This window comes from Oncorhynchus mykiss, chromosome 12 (genome assembly GCF_057628025.1).
Source record: "Oncorhynchus mykiss isolate SJ-2025 chromosome 12, ASM5762802v1, whole genome shotgun sequence".
Taxonomy (NCBI): Eukaryota; Metazoa; Chordata; class Actinopteri; order Salmoniformes; family Salmonidae; genus Oncorhynchus; species Oncorhynchus mykiss.
The window spans coordinates 85,133,069-85,151,128 of record NC_143033.1 but is presented as its reverse complement, the minus strand read 5'-3'; the positions used below and the strand labels follow the sequence as shown (position 1 = coordinate 85,151,128).

The window sequence follows — 18,060 nt, the reverse complement described above, 5'->3', positions numbered from 1 at the left end:
TACAGTAACTTTTCATCATAGGTACACTTCAACTATGACAGACAAAATGAGAAAAAATATCCAGAAAATCACATTGTAGGATTTTTAATGAATTTATTTGCAAATTATGGTGGAAAATAAGTATTTGGTCAATAACAAAAGTTTATCTCAATACTTTGTTATATACCCTTTGTTGGCAATGACAGAGGTCAAACATTTTCTGTAAGTCTTCACAAGGTTTTCACACACTGTTGCTGGTATTTTGGCCCATTCCTCCATGCAGATCTCCTCTAGACCAGTGATGTTTTGGGGCTGTTGCTGGGCAACACAGACTTTCAACTCCCTCCAAAGATTTTCTATGGGGTTGAGATCTGGAGACTGGCTAGGCCACTCCAGGACCTTGAAATGCTTCTTACGAAGCCACTCCTTCGTTGCCCGGGTGGTGTGTTTGGGATCATTGTCATGCTGAAAGACTCAGCCACGTTTCATCTTCAATGCCCTTGCTGATGGTTTTCACTCAAAATCTCACGATACATGGCCCCATTCATTCTTTCCTTTACACGGATCAGTCGTCCTGGTCCCTTTGCAGAAAAACAGCCCCAAAGCATGATGTTTCCACCCCCATGCTTCACAGTAGGTATGGTGTTCTTTGGATGCAACTCAGCATTCTTTGTCCTCCAAACACGACGAGTTGAGTTTTTACCAAAAAGTTATATTTTGGTTTCATCTGACCATATGACATTCTACCAATCTTCTTCTGGATCATCCAAATGCTCTCTAGCAAACTTCAGACGGGCCTGGACATGTACTGGCTTAAGCAGGGGGACACGTCTGGCACTGCAGGATTTGAGTCCCTGGCGGCGTAGTATGTTACTGATGGTAGGCTTTGTTACTTTGTTCCCAGCTCGCTGCAGGTCATTCACTAGGTCCACCCATGTGGTTCTGGGATTTTTGCTCACCGTTCTTGTAATCATTTTGACCCCACAGGGTGAGATCTTGCCCCAGATCAAGGGAGATTATCAGTGGTCTTGTATGTCTTCCATTTCTTAATAATTGCTCCCACAGTTGATTTCTTCAAACCAAGCTGCTTACCTATTGCAGATTCAGTCTTTCCAGCTTGGTGCAGGTCTACAATTTTGTTTCTGGTGTCCTTTGACAGCTCTTTGGTCTTGGCCATAATGGAGTTTGGAGTGTGACGGTTTGAGGTTGTGGACAGGTGTCTTTTATTCTGATAACAACTTCAAGCAGGTGCCATTAATACAGGTAACGAGTGGAGGACTTTTCATCATAGTGGAAAATGAGAAAAAATATCCAGAAAATCACATTGTAGGATTTTTTATTAATTTATTTGCAAATTATGGTGGAAAATAAGTATTTGGTCAATAACAAAAGTTTATCTCAATACTTTGTTGGCAATGACAGAGGTCAAACATTTTCTGTAAGTCTTCACAAGGTTTTCACACACTGTTGCTGGTATTTTGGCCCATTCCTCCATGCAGATCTCCTCTAGACCAGTGATGTTTTGGGGCTGTTGCTGGGCAACACAGACTTTCAACTCCCTCCAAAGATTTTCTATGGGGTTGAGATCTGGAGACTGGCTAGGCCACTCCAGGACCTTGAAATGCTTCTTACGAAGCCACTCCTTCGTTGCCCGGGTGGTGTGTTTGGGATCATTGTCATGCTGAAAGACTCAGCCACGTTTCATCTTCAATGCCCTTGCTGATGGTTTTCACTCAAAATCTCACGATACATGGCCCCATTCATTCTTTCCTTTACACGGATCAGTCGTCCTGGTCCCTTTGCAGAAAAACAGCCCCAAAGCATGATGTTTCCACCCCCATGCTTCACAGTAGGTATGGTGTTCTTTGGATGCAACTCAGCATTCTTTGTCCTCCAAACACGACGAGTTGAGTTTTTACCAAAAAGTTATATTTTGGTTTCATCTGACCATATGACATTCTACCAATCTTCTTCTGGATCATCCAAATGCTCTCTAGCAAACTTCAGACGGGCCTGGACATGTACTGGCTTAAGCAGGGGGACACGTCTGGCACTGCAGGATTTGAGTCCCTGGCGGCGTAGTATGTTACTGATGGTAGGCTTTGTTACTTTGTTCCCAGCTCGCTGCAGGTCATTCACTAGGTCCACCCATGTGGTTCTGGGATTTTTGCTCACCGTTCTTGTAATCATTTTGACCCCACAGGGTGAGATCTTGCCCCAGATCAAGGGAGATTATCAGTGGTCTTGTATGTCTTCCATTTCTTAATAATTGCTCCCACAGTTGATTTCTTCAAGCCAAGCTGCTTACCTATTGCAGATTCAGTCTTTCCAGCTTGGTGCAGGTCTACAATTTTGTTTCTGGTGTCCTTTGACAGCTCTTTGGTCTTGGCCATAATGGAGTTTGGAGTGTGACGGTTTGAGGTTGTGGACAGGTGTCTTTTATTCTGATAACAACTTCAAGCAGGTGCCATTAATACAGGTAACGAGTGGAGGACTTTTCATCATAGTGGAAAATGAGAAAAAATATCCAGAAAATCACATTGTAGGATTTTTTATTAATTTATTTGCAAATTATGGTGGAAAATAAGTATTTGGTCAATAACAAAAGTTTATCTCAATACTTTGTTGGCAATGACAGAGGTCAAACATTTTCTGTAAGTCTTCACAAGGTTTTCACACACTGTTGCTGGTATTTTGGCCCATTCCTCCATGCAGATCTCCTCTAGAGCAGTGATGTTTTGGGGCTGTTGCTGGGCAACACAGACGTTCAACTCCCTCCAAAGGAGAAGAAAAGAAGAAGTTACAGGTTTTTTTTTTTTTCTTTTTTGTATTTTACCCCTTTTTCTCCCCAATTTCGTGGTATCCAATTGTTGTAGTAGTTGTCTCATCGCTACAACTCCCGTACGGGCTCGGGATAGACAAAGGTTGAAAGTGGTTCTGGGATTTTTGCTCACCGTTCTTTTTGCTCACCGTTCTTGTAATCATTTTGACCCCACAGGGTGAGATCTTGCCCCAGATCAAGGGAGATTATCAGTCCTCCGATACACAACCCAACCAAGCCGCACTGCTTCTTAACACAGCGCACATCCAACCCGGAAGCCAGCCGCACCAATGCACCGGAGGAAACACCGTGCACCTGGCCACCTTGGTTAGCGTACACTGCGCCCAGCCCGCCACAGGAGTCGCTGGTGCGCGATGAGACAAGGACAGCCCCACCGACCAAGCCCTCCCTAACCCGGGCGACGCTAGGCCAATTGTGCGTTGCCCCACGGACCTCCCGGTCGTGGCCGGTTACGACAGAGCCTGGGCGCGAACCCAGGGACTCTGATGGCGCAGCTGGCGCTGCAGTACAGCACCCTTAACCACTGCGCCATCCGGGAGGCCCCCAGAAGTTACAGGTTTGTGAGAGCCAGAAATCTTTCTTGTTTGTAGGTGACCAAATACTTATTTGCCACCATAATTTGCAAATAAATTCATAAAAAATCCTACAATGTGATTTCTGGATTTTCTTTCTCATTTTGTCTGTCATAGTTGAAGTGTACCTATGATGAAAATTACAGGCCTCTCTCATCTTTTTAAGTGGGAGAACTTGCACAATTGGTGGCTGACAAAAAAAATGTTTTGCCCCGCTGTAAGTGATGGTGTTACAGTAACTCAAGTGATGGTGTTACAGTAACTCAAGTGATGGTGTTACAGTACCTCAAGTGATGGTGTTACAGTAACTCAAGTGATGGTGTTACAGTAACTCCAGTGATGGTGTTACAGTAACTCAAGTGATGGTGTTACAGTAACTCAAGTGATGGTGTTACAGTAACTCAAGTGCCAAAGTTAACGTCTGCCTTTGCTTTGTCCTCAGCTGCTACCCCCTGGAAAAAAAATTCAGGTACAAATCACAAACTCCTTTTATGCTTTGTGTTTTTATCTGTTAATACTGCAAACGTCTCTGCTAGCCAGTTAGCATTCAGTCAGCTTACTGGGTTTTTCCGTATCCTTTCAGAATTCGAGACTTCACAAGTTACAGAGAAGAAGAGGACAGTCTATCAGATGGCTTTGAGTAAGAGACTTCATATGCATGTACAGCATCAGGGGAATAGCCGGGCTTTATTTTTCACATATCAATAAATTCCCCCTCAGTGGGTGGATGTGTGGTGGAGTGTTTGTTGGTTTGATTTGACCCTCACCCTTTCCCTCCTTCACTCTGTCGCATCCTCTTCTCTAACCTCTATACCACTTGTTATCTCTCTCTCCGTCTCTCTCTCACTCTCCGTCTCTCTCTCTCTCTCCATCTCTCTCTCCGTCTCTCTCTCTCTCCGTCTGTCTCTCTCCGTCTCTCCGTCTGTCTCTCTCCGTCTCTCTCACTCTCCGTCTCTCTCTCTCTGTCTCTCTCTCTCTGTCTGTCTCTCACTCTCCGTCTCTCTCTCTCCGTCTGTCTCTCTCCGTCTCTCTCTCTCTCCGTCTGTCTCTCTCCGTCTCTCTCTCTCTCTCCGTCTGTCTCTCTCCGTCTGTCTCTCTTACTCTCCATCTGTCTCTCTCCGTCTCTCCGTCTGTCTCTCTCCGTCTGTCTCACTCTCTGTCTCTCTCTCTCTCTCTCTCCGTCTGTCTCTCTCTCTCCATCTGTCTCTCTCTCTCCATCTGTCTCTCTCTCTCTGTCTCTCTCACTCTCCGTCTCTCTCACTCTCCGTCTCTCTCTCTCTCTCTCTCCGTCTGTCTCTCTCCGTCGCTCTCTCTCTCCGTCTGTCTCTCTCCGTCTGTCTCTCTCACTCACCATCTGTCTCTCTCCGTCTCTCCGTCTGTCTCTCTCCGTCTCTCTCACTCTCCGTCTCTCTGTCTCTCTCTGTCTCTCTCTTTCCATCTGTCTCTCTCCCCCCCTCTCTCTCTCTCTGTCCGTCTCTCTTCCTCTGTCTCTTCCACTCTCCGTCTCTCTCTCGCGCGTCCTGTCTCTCTCTCTATCGGTCCGTCTCTCTCTCTCTATCGGTCCGTCTCTCTCTATCGGTCCGTCTCTCTCTCTCTCTCTCTCTCTCTCTCTCTCTCTCTCTCCGTCTCTCTCTCTCCGTCTCTCTCTCTCCGTCTCTCTCTCTCCGTCTCTCTCTCTCCATCTCTCTCTCTCTGTCTGTCTCTCTCCGTCTGTCTCTCTCACTCTCCATCTGTCTCTCTCCGTCTCTCCGTCTGTCTCTCTCCGTCTCTCTCACTCTCTGTCTCTCTCTCTCTCCGTCTGTCTCTCTCTCCATCTGTCTCTCTCTCCGTCTCTCTCTCTCTGTCTCTCTCTCTCTCCGTCTGTCTCTCTCCGTCTCTCTCTCTCTCCGTCTCTCTCTCTCTCTCCGTCTGTCTCTCTCACTCACCATCTGTCTCTCTCCGTCTCTCCGTCTGTCTCTCTCCGTCTCTCTCACTCTCCGTCTCTCTGTCTCTCTCTGTCTCTCTCCCCCCCTCTCTCTCTCTCTCTCTGTCCGTCTCTCTTCCTTTGTCTCTTCCACTCTCCGTCTCTCTCTCGCGTGTCCTGTCTCTCTCTCTATCGGTCCGTCTCTCTCTCTCTCTCTCTCTGTCTCTCGCTCTCCGTCTCTCGCTCTCCGTCTCTCGCTCTCCGTCTCTTGCTCTCCGTCTCTCGCTCTCCGTCTCTCGCTCTCCGTCTCTCTCTCTCCGTCTCTCACTCTCTGTCTCTCTCTCTCTCCGTCTCTCTCTCTCGCTCTCTGTCTCTCGCTCTCCGTCTCTCGCTCTCTGTCTCTCGCTCTCTGTCTCTCGCTCTCCGTCTCTCACTCTCCGTCTCTCGCTCTCCGTCTCTCTCTCTCCATCTCTCTGTCTCCATCTCTCTCGCTCTCCGTCTCTCGCTATCCATCTCTCTCGCTATCCATCTCTCTCTCTCTCCGGCTCTCTCGCTATCTGTCTCTCTCTCTCCGTCTCTCTCTGTCTCTCTCTCTCTTTCCGTCTCTCTCTCTCTCCGTCTCTCTCTCTCTCTCCGTCTCTCTCGCTATCTGTCTCTCTCCGTCTCTCTCTCTCTCTCCGTCTCTCTCTCTCTCTCTCCGTCTCTCTCTCTCTCTCTCCCTCTCTCTTTTTCTCACTGTCTCTCAGATAAGCTAGATGAGATCCTGGCAGCAGCTCAGCAGACAATCAGCACCAATGAGGGGCAAGGGACGCGGGGTCAGGGGGCAAGGAGAGACAGGAGCCGGGGCTCCTTTTACGCCAATGAGGTGTGTGTGTCGGCGTTGCGTGTGCTGGCGCTCGTGTTCACTAGTGAGATCACCTGTCATGAGGTTGAGAGGAACAGTTTGTCCTGTCCTGTAGTGTTCCTATGGTAACACCCACATCTTTAGGAGATGCTACATAATGTCATTCAGTGGGTTAGCTTGATGCAACACCCATACAAATAAGATTGATTTGACTGCCTTAGCTACTATACTACTAGATATGAACTATTTTACAAGTAATTGACAACTCTTTCATGAATAGTGAAGCTATTTTATTCACTTACAGTACCACAGTCTGCAAAGTTTATTCTGTTATATAAGTTCTGTCCTTTCTGAACATTGTCCTCTGCTCCCTCTTCCCTCTCTTGCTGTGCAGCCAAATTACGACCAATCAGAAATGGGGATGACCGGGCTGGGCTATGACCGTGCCCAGTTCACATCAGGCCACGCCCCTCCACACGGTATGCTGCGACAGAAATCCATCGGTGAGGCTGTCTGTCTGGCCAGCCCTCTGGCCGGCCTGTCCGTCTGTCTGTCCTCTAGACTCTTAAAGGCCTGTGCTGTAACACTGTCTGCAGCTGTAGCATACCATGTGCTTCTAGTCTGCCTGTTCTGTCTCTGTCCTGGTTCATGTTGTAGTATGCTTCTGCTGTGGAGAATAGCAGTTTATATGTGTTGTACTGTACTAAAATGTTTGTAGGCTGATACACTGTTTCTAGTAGCTGTTCATCACAGAAGCTGGAACTGTGGTTGAATGTGACACAGCTAAAGACGATGGACTTCTCCTGTGACTCGCCAAGTAAAAGGCGGTATAACATCTCACCCTGTTGGCAAATGACTGTTGCTCTACTTTTACCAGTACATACAGAATGATATTGCTGGTCATCATCTCTGCTAGAGGACAGACAGGCTTACAGATGAATGAGAGGACCGCCTGACAATTAGACAGACAGACTTACAGATGAATGAGAGGACCGCCTGACAATTAGACAGACAGACTTACAGATGAATGAGAGGACCGCCTGACAATTAGACAGACAGACTTACAGATGAATGAGAGGACCGCCTGACAATTAGACAGACAGACTTACAGATGAACGAGAGGACCGCCTGACAATTAGACAGACAGACTTACAGATGAATGAGAGGACCGCCTGACAATTAGACAGACAGGCAGTTACAGAGACAGACAGACAGGCAGTTACAGAGACAGACAGACAGCCTCCCACATTAATCATCTGTTCTTTTGTTAAGCAGTATTTTCTCTGTACCATTCCTCTACCCCGTCTCTCACCCATCTGATCACTCTACTCTGTGTCTATCCTCCATCCCTATACCTCAGTCTCTCACCCATCTGATCACTCTGCTCTGTGTCTATCCTCCATCCCTATACCTCAGTCTCTCACCCATCTGATCACTCTACTCTGTGTCTATCCTCCATCCCTATACCTCAGTCTCTCACCCATCTGATCACTCTGCTCTGTGTCTATCCTCCATCCCTATACCTCAGTCTCTCACCCATCTGATCACTCTACTCTGTGTCTATCCTCCATCCCTATACCTCAGTATCTCACCCATCTGATCACTCTGCTCTGTGTCTATCCTCCATCCCTATACCTCAGTCTCTCACCCATCTGATCACTCTACTCTGTGTCTATCCTCCATCCCTATACCTCAGTCTCTCACCCATCTGATCACTCTGCTCTGTGTCTATCCTCCATCCCTATACCTCAGTCTCTCACCCATCTGATCACTCTACTCTGTGTCTATCCTCCATCCCTATACCTCAGTCTCTCACCCATCTGATCACTCTACTCTGTGTCTATCCTCCATCCCTATACCTCAGTCTCTCACCCATCTGATCACTCTGCTCTGTGTCTATCCTCCATCCCTATACCTCAGTCTCTCACCCATCTGATCACTCTGCTCTGTGTCTATCCTCCATCCCTATACCTCAGTCTCTCACCCATCTGATCACTCTACTCTGTGTCTATCCTCCATCCCTATACCTCAGTATCTCACCCATCTGATCACTCTGCTCTGTGTCTATCCTCCATCCCTATACCTCAGTCTCTCACCCATCTGATCACTCTACTCTGTGTCTATTCTCCATCCCTATACCTCAGTATCTCACCCATCTGATCACTCTGCTCTGTGTCTATCCTCCATCCCTATACCTCAGTCTCTCACCCATCTGATCACTCTGCTCTGTATCTATCCTCCATCCCTATACCTCAGTCTCTCACCCATCTGATCACTCTGCTCTGTGTCTATCCTCCATCCCTATACCTCAGTCTCTCACCCATCTGATCACTCTGCTCTGTGTCTATCCTCCATCCCTATAACGCAGTCTCTCACACATCTGATCACTCTGCTCTGTGTCTATCCTCCATCCCTCTACCTCCGTCTCTCACCCATCTGATCACTCTGCTCTGTGTCTATCCTCCATCCCTATAACGCAGTCTCTCACACATCTGATCACTCTGCTCTGTGTCTATCCTCCATCCCTATACCCCAGTCTCTCACCCATCTGATCACTCTGCTCTGTGTCTATCCTCCATCCCTATACCTCAGTCTCTCACCCATCTGATCACTCTGCTCTGTGTCTATCCTCCATCCCTATACCTCAGTCTCTCACCCATCTGATCACTCTGCTCTGTGTCTATCCTCCATCCCTATACCTCAGTCTCTCACCCATCTGATCACTCTGCTCTGTGTCTATCCTCCATCCCTATACCTCAGTCTCTCTCATCAGTCCTTTTCATCCCTCTCTTGTATATCTGTCTGTGGTGAACTGCAGGGGTGACTGAAGAGGAGAAGTCCCATCTCAATCCTCCGGCCATGAAGTTTGCCCGAAGTCTCTCGGTTCCCGGCCCAGATGACATCCCCCCGCCCCCCACCACCGCCCCACCAGACCCCCCCTTCTCCTCTGCCCCACCGCTGGGCTGGAGAGGGGGCAAGTCTTCCCAGCAGCCCTCTGTGGCCGTGTCCCAGTCCACCTCCACAGCAGCCCACTACCAGCTCTACTCTCAGTCTGTGCACTTCACCCACGGGGGCCGTGAAAGGGCAGGGGGGCCCAGTATCGGCCCTGGAGGAGGAGGGGTGGACCACACGCACCAGTACTCTAATGCCCCTGCCCACGCCGCTCAGAGCAGGACTGCCTCTAGGAAAGGGGGCTACCCAGGGGAGCCTGTTGGATCGGGAGGGGGAGGAGGAGTGGGGGGGGGCAAGGCTGCAGGTCTAAGGAGGGGCTACAGTAACGCCGCCCCACCTTCAGGCAGTGCCACAGTGATGCCCCAGCAGCAGCAGACCACCCAGAGCCAGCCGCAGAGGGCAGACCGCAGTGCGGCTGGGGGGGCTGGAGAGGGGGTACCTAAAGGAGGGGGGGCGCGGAGAGGGAAGGGCCCTCTGGTAAAGCAGTCCAAGGTGGAGGACCTGCGGACTGGCCAGGGCACGCTGGGGGGCAAGGCCCCAGTGGAGAAGAGCTCCATCCCCATCCCCACCATCATAGTCAAGGCCCCCTCCATCAGCAGTGGCAGTGGCCGCAGCAGTCAGGGCAGCAGTGTGGAGGCTGAGCCCACCCCCCCAGGGGAGACCGACAGAACCCAACCCCCCCACGGACCCCCTTCCACCCCAGCCCCGCAACCTCCTGCTCCTCCCTCCATTCCGGCCCCTCCACCACCTTCCTTCCGAGGCCAGGATAGTGACTTCACCAGCCAGTTTGGGGCGGCCATCGTGGGCGCAGCCCGCCGGGACAGGGAACGCTTCCATGAGGCCCGCAGGAAGAGCGCCTCCATCTTCATGTCTGCCGAGGAGGAGGTGGGGCCAGGGGGAGGAGGAGGAGGAGGAGGGGGGGCAGGCAGGACACAGACCTCTCAGCAGGAGCAGTTCAGCCCCCAGTCCGGTGGCCCCCCCCCACGCCTCCGTCCCTCCAAGTCCATCGACGAGGGCATGTTCTCTGGGGACACCTTCATCCACCACACCCGCAGCATGCCCCCTGCCTTCGGCCTGCCAGAGTACTCCTCCCCGGCTCCAGACTACCAGCCCAAGTCTGTTCCGGCTGACTTCTACGGGGCATCAAGCCGGCAGCAGGTCCCCTCTGGCACCACCTTCATCCACCCCCTGACAGGAAAGGTCCTGGACCCCTCGTCCCCCCTGGGTCTGGCCCTGGCTGCCAGGGAGCGGGCCCTGAAGGACGATGGCAGGATGAGGAGGGAGAGAGGGACCGAGCACCAGTTTGTACGACAGATGTCCAGTGTGGTGACATTCCCCTCCCAGGCCACCTCCCCCACACCGGCTTCCTCAGCCACCCATTCCTCCAGCTCCTCCTATCTGGTCACCTCCTCATCCCTAGCCGCCACCACCTCCTCCACCAGCCAACCCCCCTCCCCAAGGATCCTCAGGGGTGCAGGCTGGGGCGAGGAGGGGGGAGGAGGGGAGCGGGAGGGTGGCGGGGCCAGAGAGGGGCTGAGGGTGCGCTTCTCTGAGGACAAAACAGTCCACACGCATCACTACCAGTCCCAGCACTACCAACCCTCCTACAGGGAGGAAAGACAGAGGGAGAGGTCGAGAGAGAGGGAGAGGTCGAAAGAGAGGGAAAGGTCGAGAGAAAGAGAGCGGGACAGAGAGGGGTACATGAGGCAGCAGACAGCACCTACCCAGCAGCCCCATCAGCTGTCGTCCCAGCAGCCTCGCCAGGCCTCGTTTCTGAGGATGGAGAGTGAGGCAGGCTACATCCTGTCTCTCACCCCTCCATCTCCCCCCGCTACAGCCGCCCCGTCTCACCCTCAGGGGGGAGGGGGTTCCGGGGGCAGTGGCCTCATGGTTCTGCCGCCCCCTGCCCCCTCTGTGGATGTGGATGATGAGTTTGTGTTTGCGGACCCACTGCCCCCTCCACTGGAGTTTGCCAACAGCTTTGACCGGGGTGGAATGTCAGGTTACACACACCGTGCCATTATCAACAACCTGGCCTCCCGCCAGCAGCAGCCCCCACCACCTCCCCCTCCTCCCCCACCACCCCCTCCAAAAGACATGTATATCAGTGGGTTCCCGGCCCACACCCCCTTACCCTCCCCACAGGCGGGGGACTCTACCACCTCCAGCCTTACCTCCTATGACAGTGAGGTGGCCAACCTGACCCAGTCAGGAAACTCCCCCACTCAGACATCACCCAACCCCCTTCCTCCACCCTCACCCTCCGGCCTCCAGCCCACAGGACCCCCTCCTCCTCCCTCTGTCTCCCCCCCACCCCCACCCCCACCCAGCTCCTTTCACAGACCCTCCCTTGCCATGACCCACTCTCACCACCTCTACAACAGCACGCACACCGGGCGCTCCTCTCCTTCCCATGGGCGTTCCTCCCCCACTCCTCCTCCCAAAGGTCACTTCTCCCCCACCCAGGGTCGCTTCTCCCCCACCCAGGGTCGCTCCTCCCCCACCCAGGGTCGCTCCTCCCCCACCCAGGGTCGCCCCTCCACCATCCATAGGAGCTCATCCCCCACCCCTCCTCCCCACTCCATTGCAGGTTCCCCATCCTACCGTGGTCCCCCTCCCATCTCCTCCACCGCAGCCTCCTCTGGCCCCTTCCGGGGCTCTGCAGCCCTGACCTCCACCGCTCCCTGTACCACCACCACCACCACCACCACCACCACCGCTGCCACCACCACGAGGACCTCAGTCCAGCCCCACCAGGACAGGACACACCCAGCCCCCTCTGGTTCTACAGCGGCCGGCCGCAGGATAGGGGAGCACCACCCTCACCCCACAGCCAAGGCAGGGGAGTCCCAGGAGACGGTGGTGGACTCTGGGATAGAGGAGCTGGACAGCCGAAGCAGCAGTGACCACCACCTGGACAACATCCTGGCCATGAGCGGAGGAGCCAGAGAGAGGCTGGAAGAGAGGCTGGAGAGAGGGAGGGAGGGAGGAGGTGGAGGGGAGGGAGACAGGGCGGGAGGAGCAGACCTCCTGGAGTCGTACATGAGCTACCTGGACGGACAGACGTTTGACATGCACAACGCCACAGCCGCCGGCTCCACCTACCCCAAATCAGGCAGGTTCAGGGAGGGGGGGCGAGCGGCCGAACTACGCAGAGAGACCGGTACTGCCCCGCCCTCCTTCCAGTCACACAGACGGAGGGAGGAAGAGGAAGAGGACGAGGAGGGCGAGGAAGGAGAGGAGGAGGACGATGGAGGACGGGAGGGTTATGGGATGACACAGAATTTGGGGCGTCCCACGTCACCCTACTTTGACCGGCCCCGGACCCCTGAGATGAAGCCTCTGTGGGGGTCAGAGGGTCAGTTAGTAGGGGACCAGGGGACCTACCTTGAGGGCCGGAGGCTGTACCCCCCCATATCCAGCATGAAGGCCAGCATCATCAATGAGCTCAGCAACAAACTGCAGCAGAGAGGGAGCCAGAGATCACTAAGTAGACACAGGTACTCACTATGATATGTTAGAGGATATTTGGTGAGGTTGTGTGTGTTGATACAGGTAAAATGACTACAGTTATATTATCTTCAGTAGACCATAGATTTCAGTACAAAGGCCTGCATGTTTTACTTGTACATCAGTGGAGGCTGCTGAGGGGAGGATGGCTCATAATAATGTCTGAAATGGAGTCAAGCCATGTGTTTGATACCATCTCACTGATTCCGCTCCAGCCACTACCACGAGCCCTTCCTCCCCAATTAAGGTCCCACCAACCTCCTGTGATGTAAACATCAATCACACAGCGATCTCTTGTCTTGGCGCTACTTGTGCATTTTTTGGGAATGGGTGAGTGAGTGAGTGAGTGAGTGTTTTACTATGTCAATTCTTCCCCATGTTTATGTCCCATACTTTTGTCTCCGTCTGCTTTATGTCTCTCCTCCACCAGAAACAGGTAATTGCTCTCCTCCTTTCTCACACACTGTCTGTTTGACTGGACATAAAACATGTCCCCTTTCTTCAATTTACTGCCTGTGTTTCAACAGCCAGAGAAAAGAAAAGCAAGTTCCTGTCTACTCAGCACAACTTTAATAGCAATTAGCTGCTGTTAACATCCTGAGCCTCATATTGATAGTCAATCTAACAATGTCCGTCTTCAGGTGTAGGCTACTAGTGAATAGTGGTGGTGAGGTTGGGTAATGTGTTATGAATAGTGGTGGTGAGGTTGGGTAATGTGTTATGAATAGTGGTGGTGAGGTTGGGTAATGTGTTATGAATAGTGGTGGTGAGGTTGGGTAATGTGTAATGAATAGTGGTGGTGAGGTTGGGTAATGTGTTGTGAATAGTGGTGGTGAGGTTAGGTAATGTGTTATGAATAGTGGTGGTGAGGTTGGGTATTGTGTTATGAATAGTGGTGGTGAGGTTGGGTAATGTGTAATGAATAGTGGTGGTGAGGTTGGGTAATGTGTTATGAATAGTGGTGGTGAGGTTGGGTAATGTGTTATGAATAGTGGTGGTGAGGTTGGGTAATGTGTAATGAATAGTGGTGGTGAGGTTGGGTAATGTGTTATGAATAGTGGTGGTGAGGTTGGGTAATGTGTAATGAATAGTGGTGGTGAGGTTGGGTAATGTGTTATGAATAGTGGTGGTGAGGTTGGGTAATGTGTTATGAATAGTGGTGGTGAGGTTGGGTAATGTGTTATGAATAGTGGTGGTGAGGTTGGGTAATGGGTTATGAATAGTGGTGGTGTGGTTGGGTAATGTGTTATGAATAGTGGTGGTGAGGTTGGGTATTGTGTAATGAATAGTGGTGGTGAGGTTGGGTAACGTGTAATGAATAGTGGTGGTGAGGTTGGGTAACGGGTTTTGAATAGTGGTGGTGAGGTTGGGTAATGTGTAATGAATAGTGGTGGTGAGGTTGGGTAATGTGTTATGAATAGTGTTGGTGAGGTTGGGTAATGTGTAATGAATAGTGGTGGTGAGGTTGGGTAATGTGTAATGAATAGTGGTGGTGAGGTTGGGTAATGTGTTATGAATAGTGGTGGTGAGGTTGGGTAATGTGTAATGAATAGTGGTGGTGAGGTTGGGTAATGTGTTATGAATAGTGTTGGTGAGGTTGGGTAATGTGTTATGAATAGTGGTGGTGAGGTTGGGTAATGTGTAATGAATAGTGGTGGTGAGGTTGGGTAATGTGTAATGAATAGTGGTGGTGAGGTTGGGTAATGTGTAATGAATAGTGGTGGTGAGGTTGGGTAATGTGTAATGAATAGTGGTGGTGAGGTTGGGTAATGGGTTATGAATAGTGGTGGTGAGGTTGGGTAATGTGTTTTGAATAGTGGTGGTGAGGTTGCGTAATGTGTTATGAATAGTGGTGGTGAGGTTGGGTAATGTGTAATGAATAGTGGTGGTGAGGTTGGGTAATGTGTTATGAATAGTGGTGGTGAGGTTGGGTAATGTGTAATGAATAGTGGTGGTGAGGTTGGGTAATGTGTTATGAATAGTGGTGGTGAGGTTGGGTAATGGGTTATGAATAGTGGTGGTGAGGTTGGGTAATGTGTAATGAATAGTGGTGGTGAGGTTGGGTAATGTGTTATGAATAGTGGTGGTGAGGTTGGGTAATGTGTAATGAATAGTGGTGGTGACGTTGGGTAATGGGTTATGAATAGTGGTGGTGAGGTTGGGTATTGTGTTATGAATAGTGGTGGTGAGGTTGGGTAATGTGTAATGAATAGTGGTGGTGAGGTTGGGTAACGGGTTATGAATAGTGGTGGTGAGGTTGGGTAATGTGTTATGAATAGTGGTGGTGAGGTTGGGTAATGTGTTATGAATAGTGGTGGTGAGGTTGGGTAATGTGTTTTGAATAGTGGTGGTGAGGTTGGGTAATGTGTTATGAATAGTGGTGGTGTGGTTGGGTAATGTGTTATGAATAGTGGTGGTGAGGTTGGGTAATGTGTTATGAATAGTGGTGGTGAGGTTGGGTAATGTGTAATGAATAGTGGTGGTGAGGTTGGGTAATGTGTTATGAATAGTGGTGGTGAGGTTGGGTAATGTGTAATGAATAGTGGTGGTGAGTTTGGGTAATGGGTTATGAATAGTGGTGGTGAGGTTGGGTAATGTGTTATGAATAGTGGTGGTGAGGTTGGGTAATGTGTAATGAATAGTGGTGGTGAGGTTGGGTAATGGGTTATGAATAGTGGTGGTGAGGTTGGGTAATGGGTTATGAATAGTGGTGGTTAGGTTGGGTAATGGGTTATGAATAGTGGTGGTGAGGTTGGGTAATGTGTTATGAATAGTGGTGGTGAGGTTGGGTAATGTGTTATGAATAGTGGTGGTGAGGTTGGGTAATGTGTTATGAATAGTGGTGGTGAGGTTGGGTAATGTGTAATGAATAGTGGTGGTGAGGTTGGGTAATGTGTTATGAATAGTGGTGGTGAGGTTAGGTAATGTGTTATGAATAGTGGTGGTGAGGTTGGGTATTGTGTTATGAATAGTGGTGGTGAGGTTGGGTAATGTGTAATGAATAGTGGTGGTGAGGTTAGGTAATGTGTTATGAATAGTGGTGGTGAGGTTGGGTAATATGTTATGAATAGTGGTGGTGAGGTTGGGTAATGTGTAATGAATAGTGGTGGTGAGGTTGGGTAATGTGTTATGAATAGTGGTGGTGAGGTTGGGTAATGTGTTATGAATAGTGGTGGTGAGGTTGGTAATGTGTTATGAATAGTGGTGGTGAGGTTGGGTAATGGGTTATGAATAGTGGTGGTGTGGTTGGGTAATGTGTTATGAATAGTGGTGGTGAGGTTGGGTATTGTGTAATGAATAGTGGTGGTGAGGTTGGGTAACGTGTAATGAATAGTGGTGGTGAGGTTGGGTAACGGGTTTTGAATAGTGGTGGTGAGGTTGGGTAATGTGTAATGAATAGTGGAGGTGAGGTTGGGTAATGTGTTATGAATAGTGGTGGTGAGGTTGGGTAATGTGTAATGAATAGTGGTGGTGAGGTTGGGTAATGTGTTATGAATAGTGGTGGTGAGGTTGGGTAATGTGTTATGAATAGTGGTGGTGAGGTTGGGTAATGTGTAATGAATAGTGGTGGTGAGGTTGGGTAATGTGTTATGAATAGTGGTGGTGAGGTTGGGTAATGTGTTATGAATAGTGGTGGTGAGGTTGGGTAATGTGTAATGAATAGTGGTGGTGAGGTTGGGTAATGTGTAATGAATAGTGGTGGTGAGGTTGGGTAATGTGTTATGAATAGTGGTGGTGAGGTTGGGTAATGGGTTATGAATAGTGGTGGTGAGGTTGGGTAACGGGTTATGAATAGTGGTGGTGAGGTTGGGTAATGTGTTATGAATAGTGGTGGTGAGGTTGGGTAATGTGTTTTGAATAGTGGTGGTGAGGTTGCGTAATGTGTTATGAATAGTGGTGGTGAGGTTGCGTAATGTGTTATGAATAGTGGTGGTGAGGTTGGGTAATGTGTTATGAATAGTGGTGGTGAGGTTGGGTAACGGGTTATGAATAGTGGTGGTGAGGTTGGGTAATGTGTTATGAATAGTGGTGGTGAGGTTGGGTAATGTGTTATGAATAGTGGTGGTGAGGTTGGGTAATGTGTAATGAATAGTGGTGGTGAGGTTGGGTAATGTGTTATGAATAGTGGTGGTGAGGTTGGGTAATGGGTTATGAATAGTGGTGGTGAGGTTGGGTAATGTGTAATGAATAGTGGTGGTGAGGTTGGGTAATGTGTTATGAATAGTGGTGGTGAGGTTGGGTAATGTGTTTTGAATAGTGGTGGTGAGGTTGGGTAATGTGTTATGAATAGTGGTGGTGTGGTTGGGTAATGTGTTATGAATAGTGGTGGTGAGGTTGGGTAATGTGTTATGAATAGTGGTGGTGAGGTTGGGTAATGTGTAATGAATAGTGGTGGTGAGGTTGGGTAATGTGTTATGAATAGTGGTGGTGAGGTTGGGTAATGTGTAATGAATAGTGGTGGTGAGTTTGGGTAATGGGTTATGAATAGTGGTGGTGAGGTTGGGTAATGTGTTATGAATAGTGGTGGTGAGGTTGGGTAATGTGTAATGAATAGTGGTGGTGAGGTTGGGTAATGGGTTATGAATAGTGGTGGTGAGGTTGGGTAATGGGTTATGAATAGTGGTGGTTAGGTTGGGTAATGGGTTATGAATAGTGGTGGTGAGGTTGGGTAATGTGTTATGAATAGTGGTGGTGAGGTTGGGTAATGTGTTATGAATAGTGGTGGTGAGGTTGGGTAATGTGTTATGAATAGTGGTGGTGAGGTTGGGTAATGTGTAATGAATAGTGGTGGTGAGGTTGGGTAATGTGTTATGAATAGTGGTGGTGAGGTTAGGTAATGTGTTATGAATAGTGGTGGTGAGGTTGGGTATTGTGTTATGAATAGTGGTGGTGAGGTTGGGTAATGTGTAATGAATAGTGGTGGTGAGGTTAGGTAATGTGTTATGAATAGTGGTGGTGAGGTTGGGTAATATGTTATGAATAGTGGTGGTGAGGTTGGGTAATGTGTAATGAATAGTGGTGGTGAGGTTGGGTAATGTGTTATGAATAGTGGTGGTGAGGTTGGGTAATGTGTTATGAATAGTGGTGGTGAGGTTGGGTAATGTGTTATGAATAGTGGTGGTGAGGTTGGGTAATGGGTTATGAATAGTGGTGGTGTGGTTGGGTAATGTGTTATGAATAGTGGTGGTGAGGTTGGGTATTGTGTAATGAATAGTGGTGGTGAGGTTGGGTAACGTGTAATGAATAGTGGTGGTGAGGTTGGGTAACGGGTTTTGAATAGTGGTGGTGAGGTTGGGTAATGTGTAATGAATAGTGGTGGTGAGGTTGGGTAATGTGTTATGAATAGTGGTGGTGAGGTTGGGTAATGTGTAATGAATAGTGGTGGTGAGGTTGGGTAATGTGTTATGAATAGTGGTGGTGAGGTTGGGTAATGTGTTATGAATAGTGGTGGTGAGGT

At 49.7% G+C, this 18,060-nt stretch overlaps 1 protein-coding gene across 3 annotated transcripts in view; it reads left to right on the top strand.

The window, feature by feature from the left end:
- Window positions 1-18,060, top strand: part of LOC110538995 (SH3 and multiple ankyrin repeat domains protein 1-like) — a 112,357-nt gene that overhangs the window by 84,511 nt on the left and 9,786 nt on the right. For 2 of the 3 annotated variants that reach the window (XM_090193778.1, XM_090193780.1), the window contains 5 exons: window positions 3,836-3,862; window positions 3,977-4,033; window positions 6,043-6,161; window positions 6,535-6,643; window positions 8,959-12,592. In XM_090193778.1, the coding sequence (XP_090049904.1) occupies window positions 3,836-3,862; window positions 3,977-4,033; window positions 6,043-6,161; window positions 6,535-6,643; window positions 8,959-12,592 (3,946 nt within the window). The remainder of the gene's footprint in view (window positions 1-3,835; window positions 3,863-3,976; window positions 4,034-6,042; window positions 6,162-6,534; window positions 6,644-8,958; window positions 12,593-18,060) is intronic. The other variant, XM_090193779.1, reaches the window with a different exon arrangement.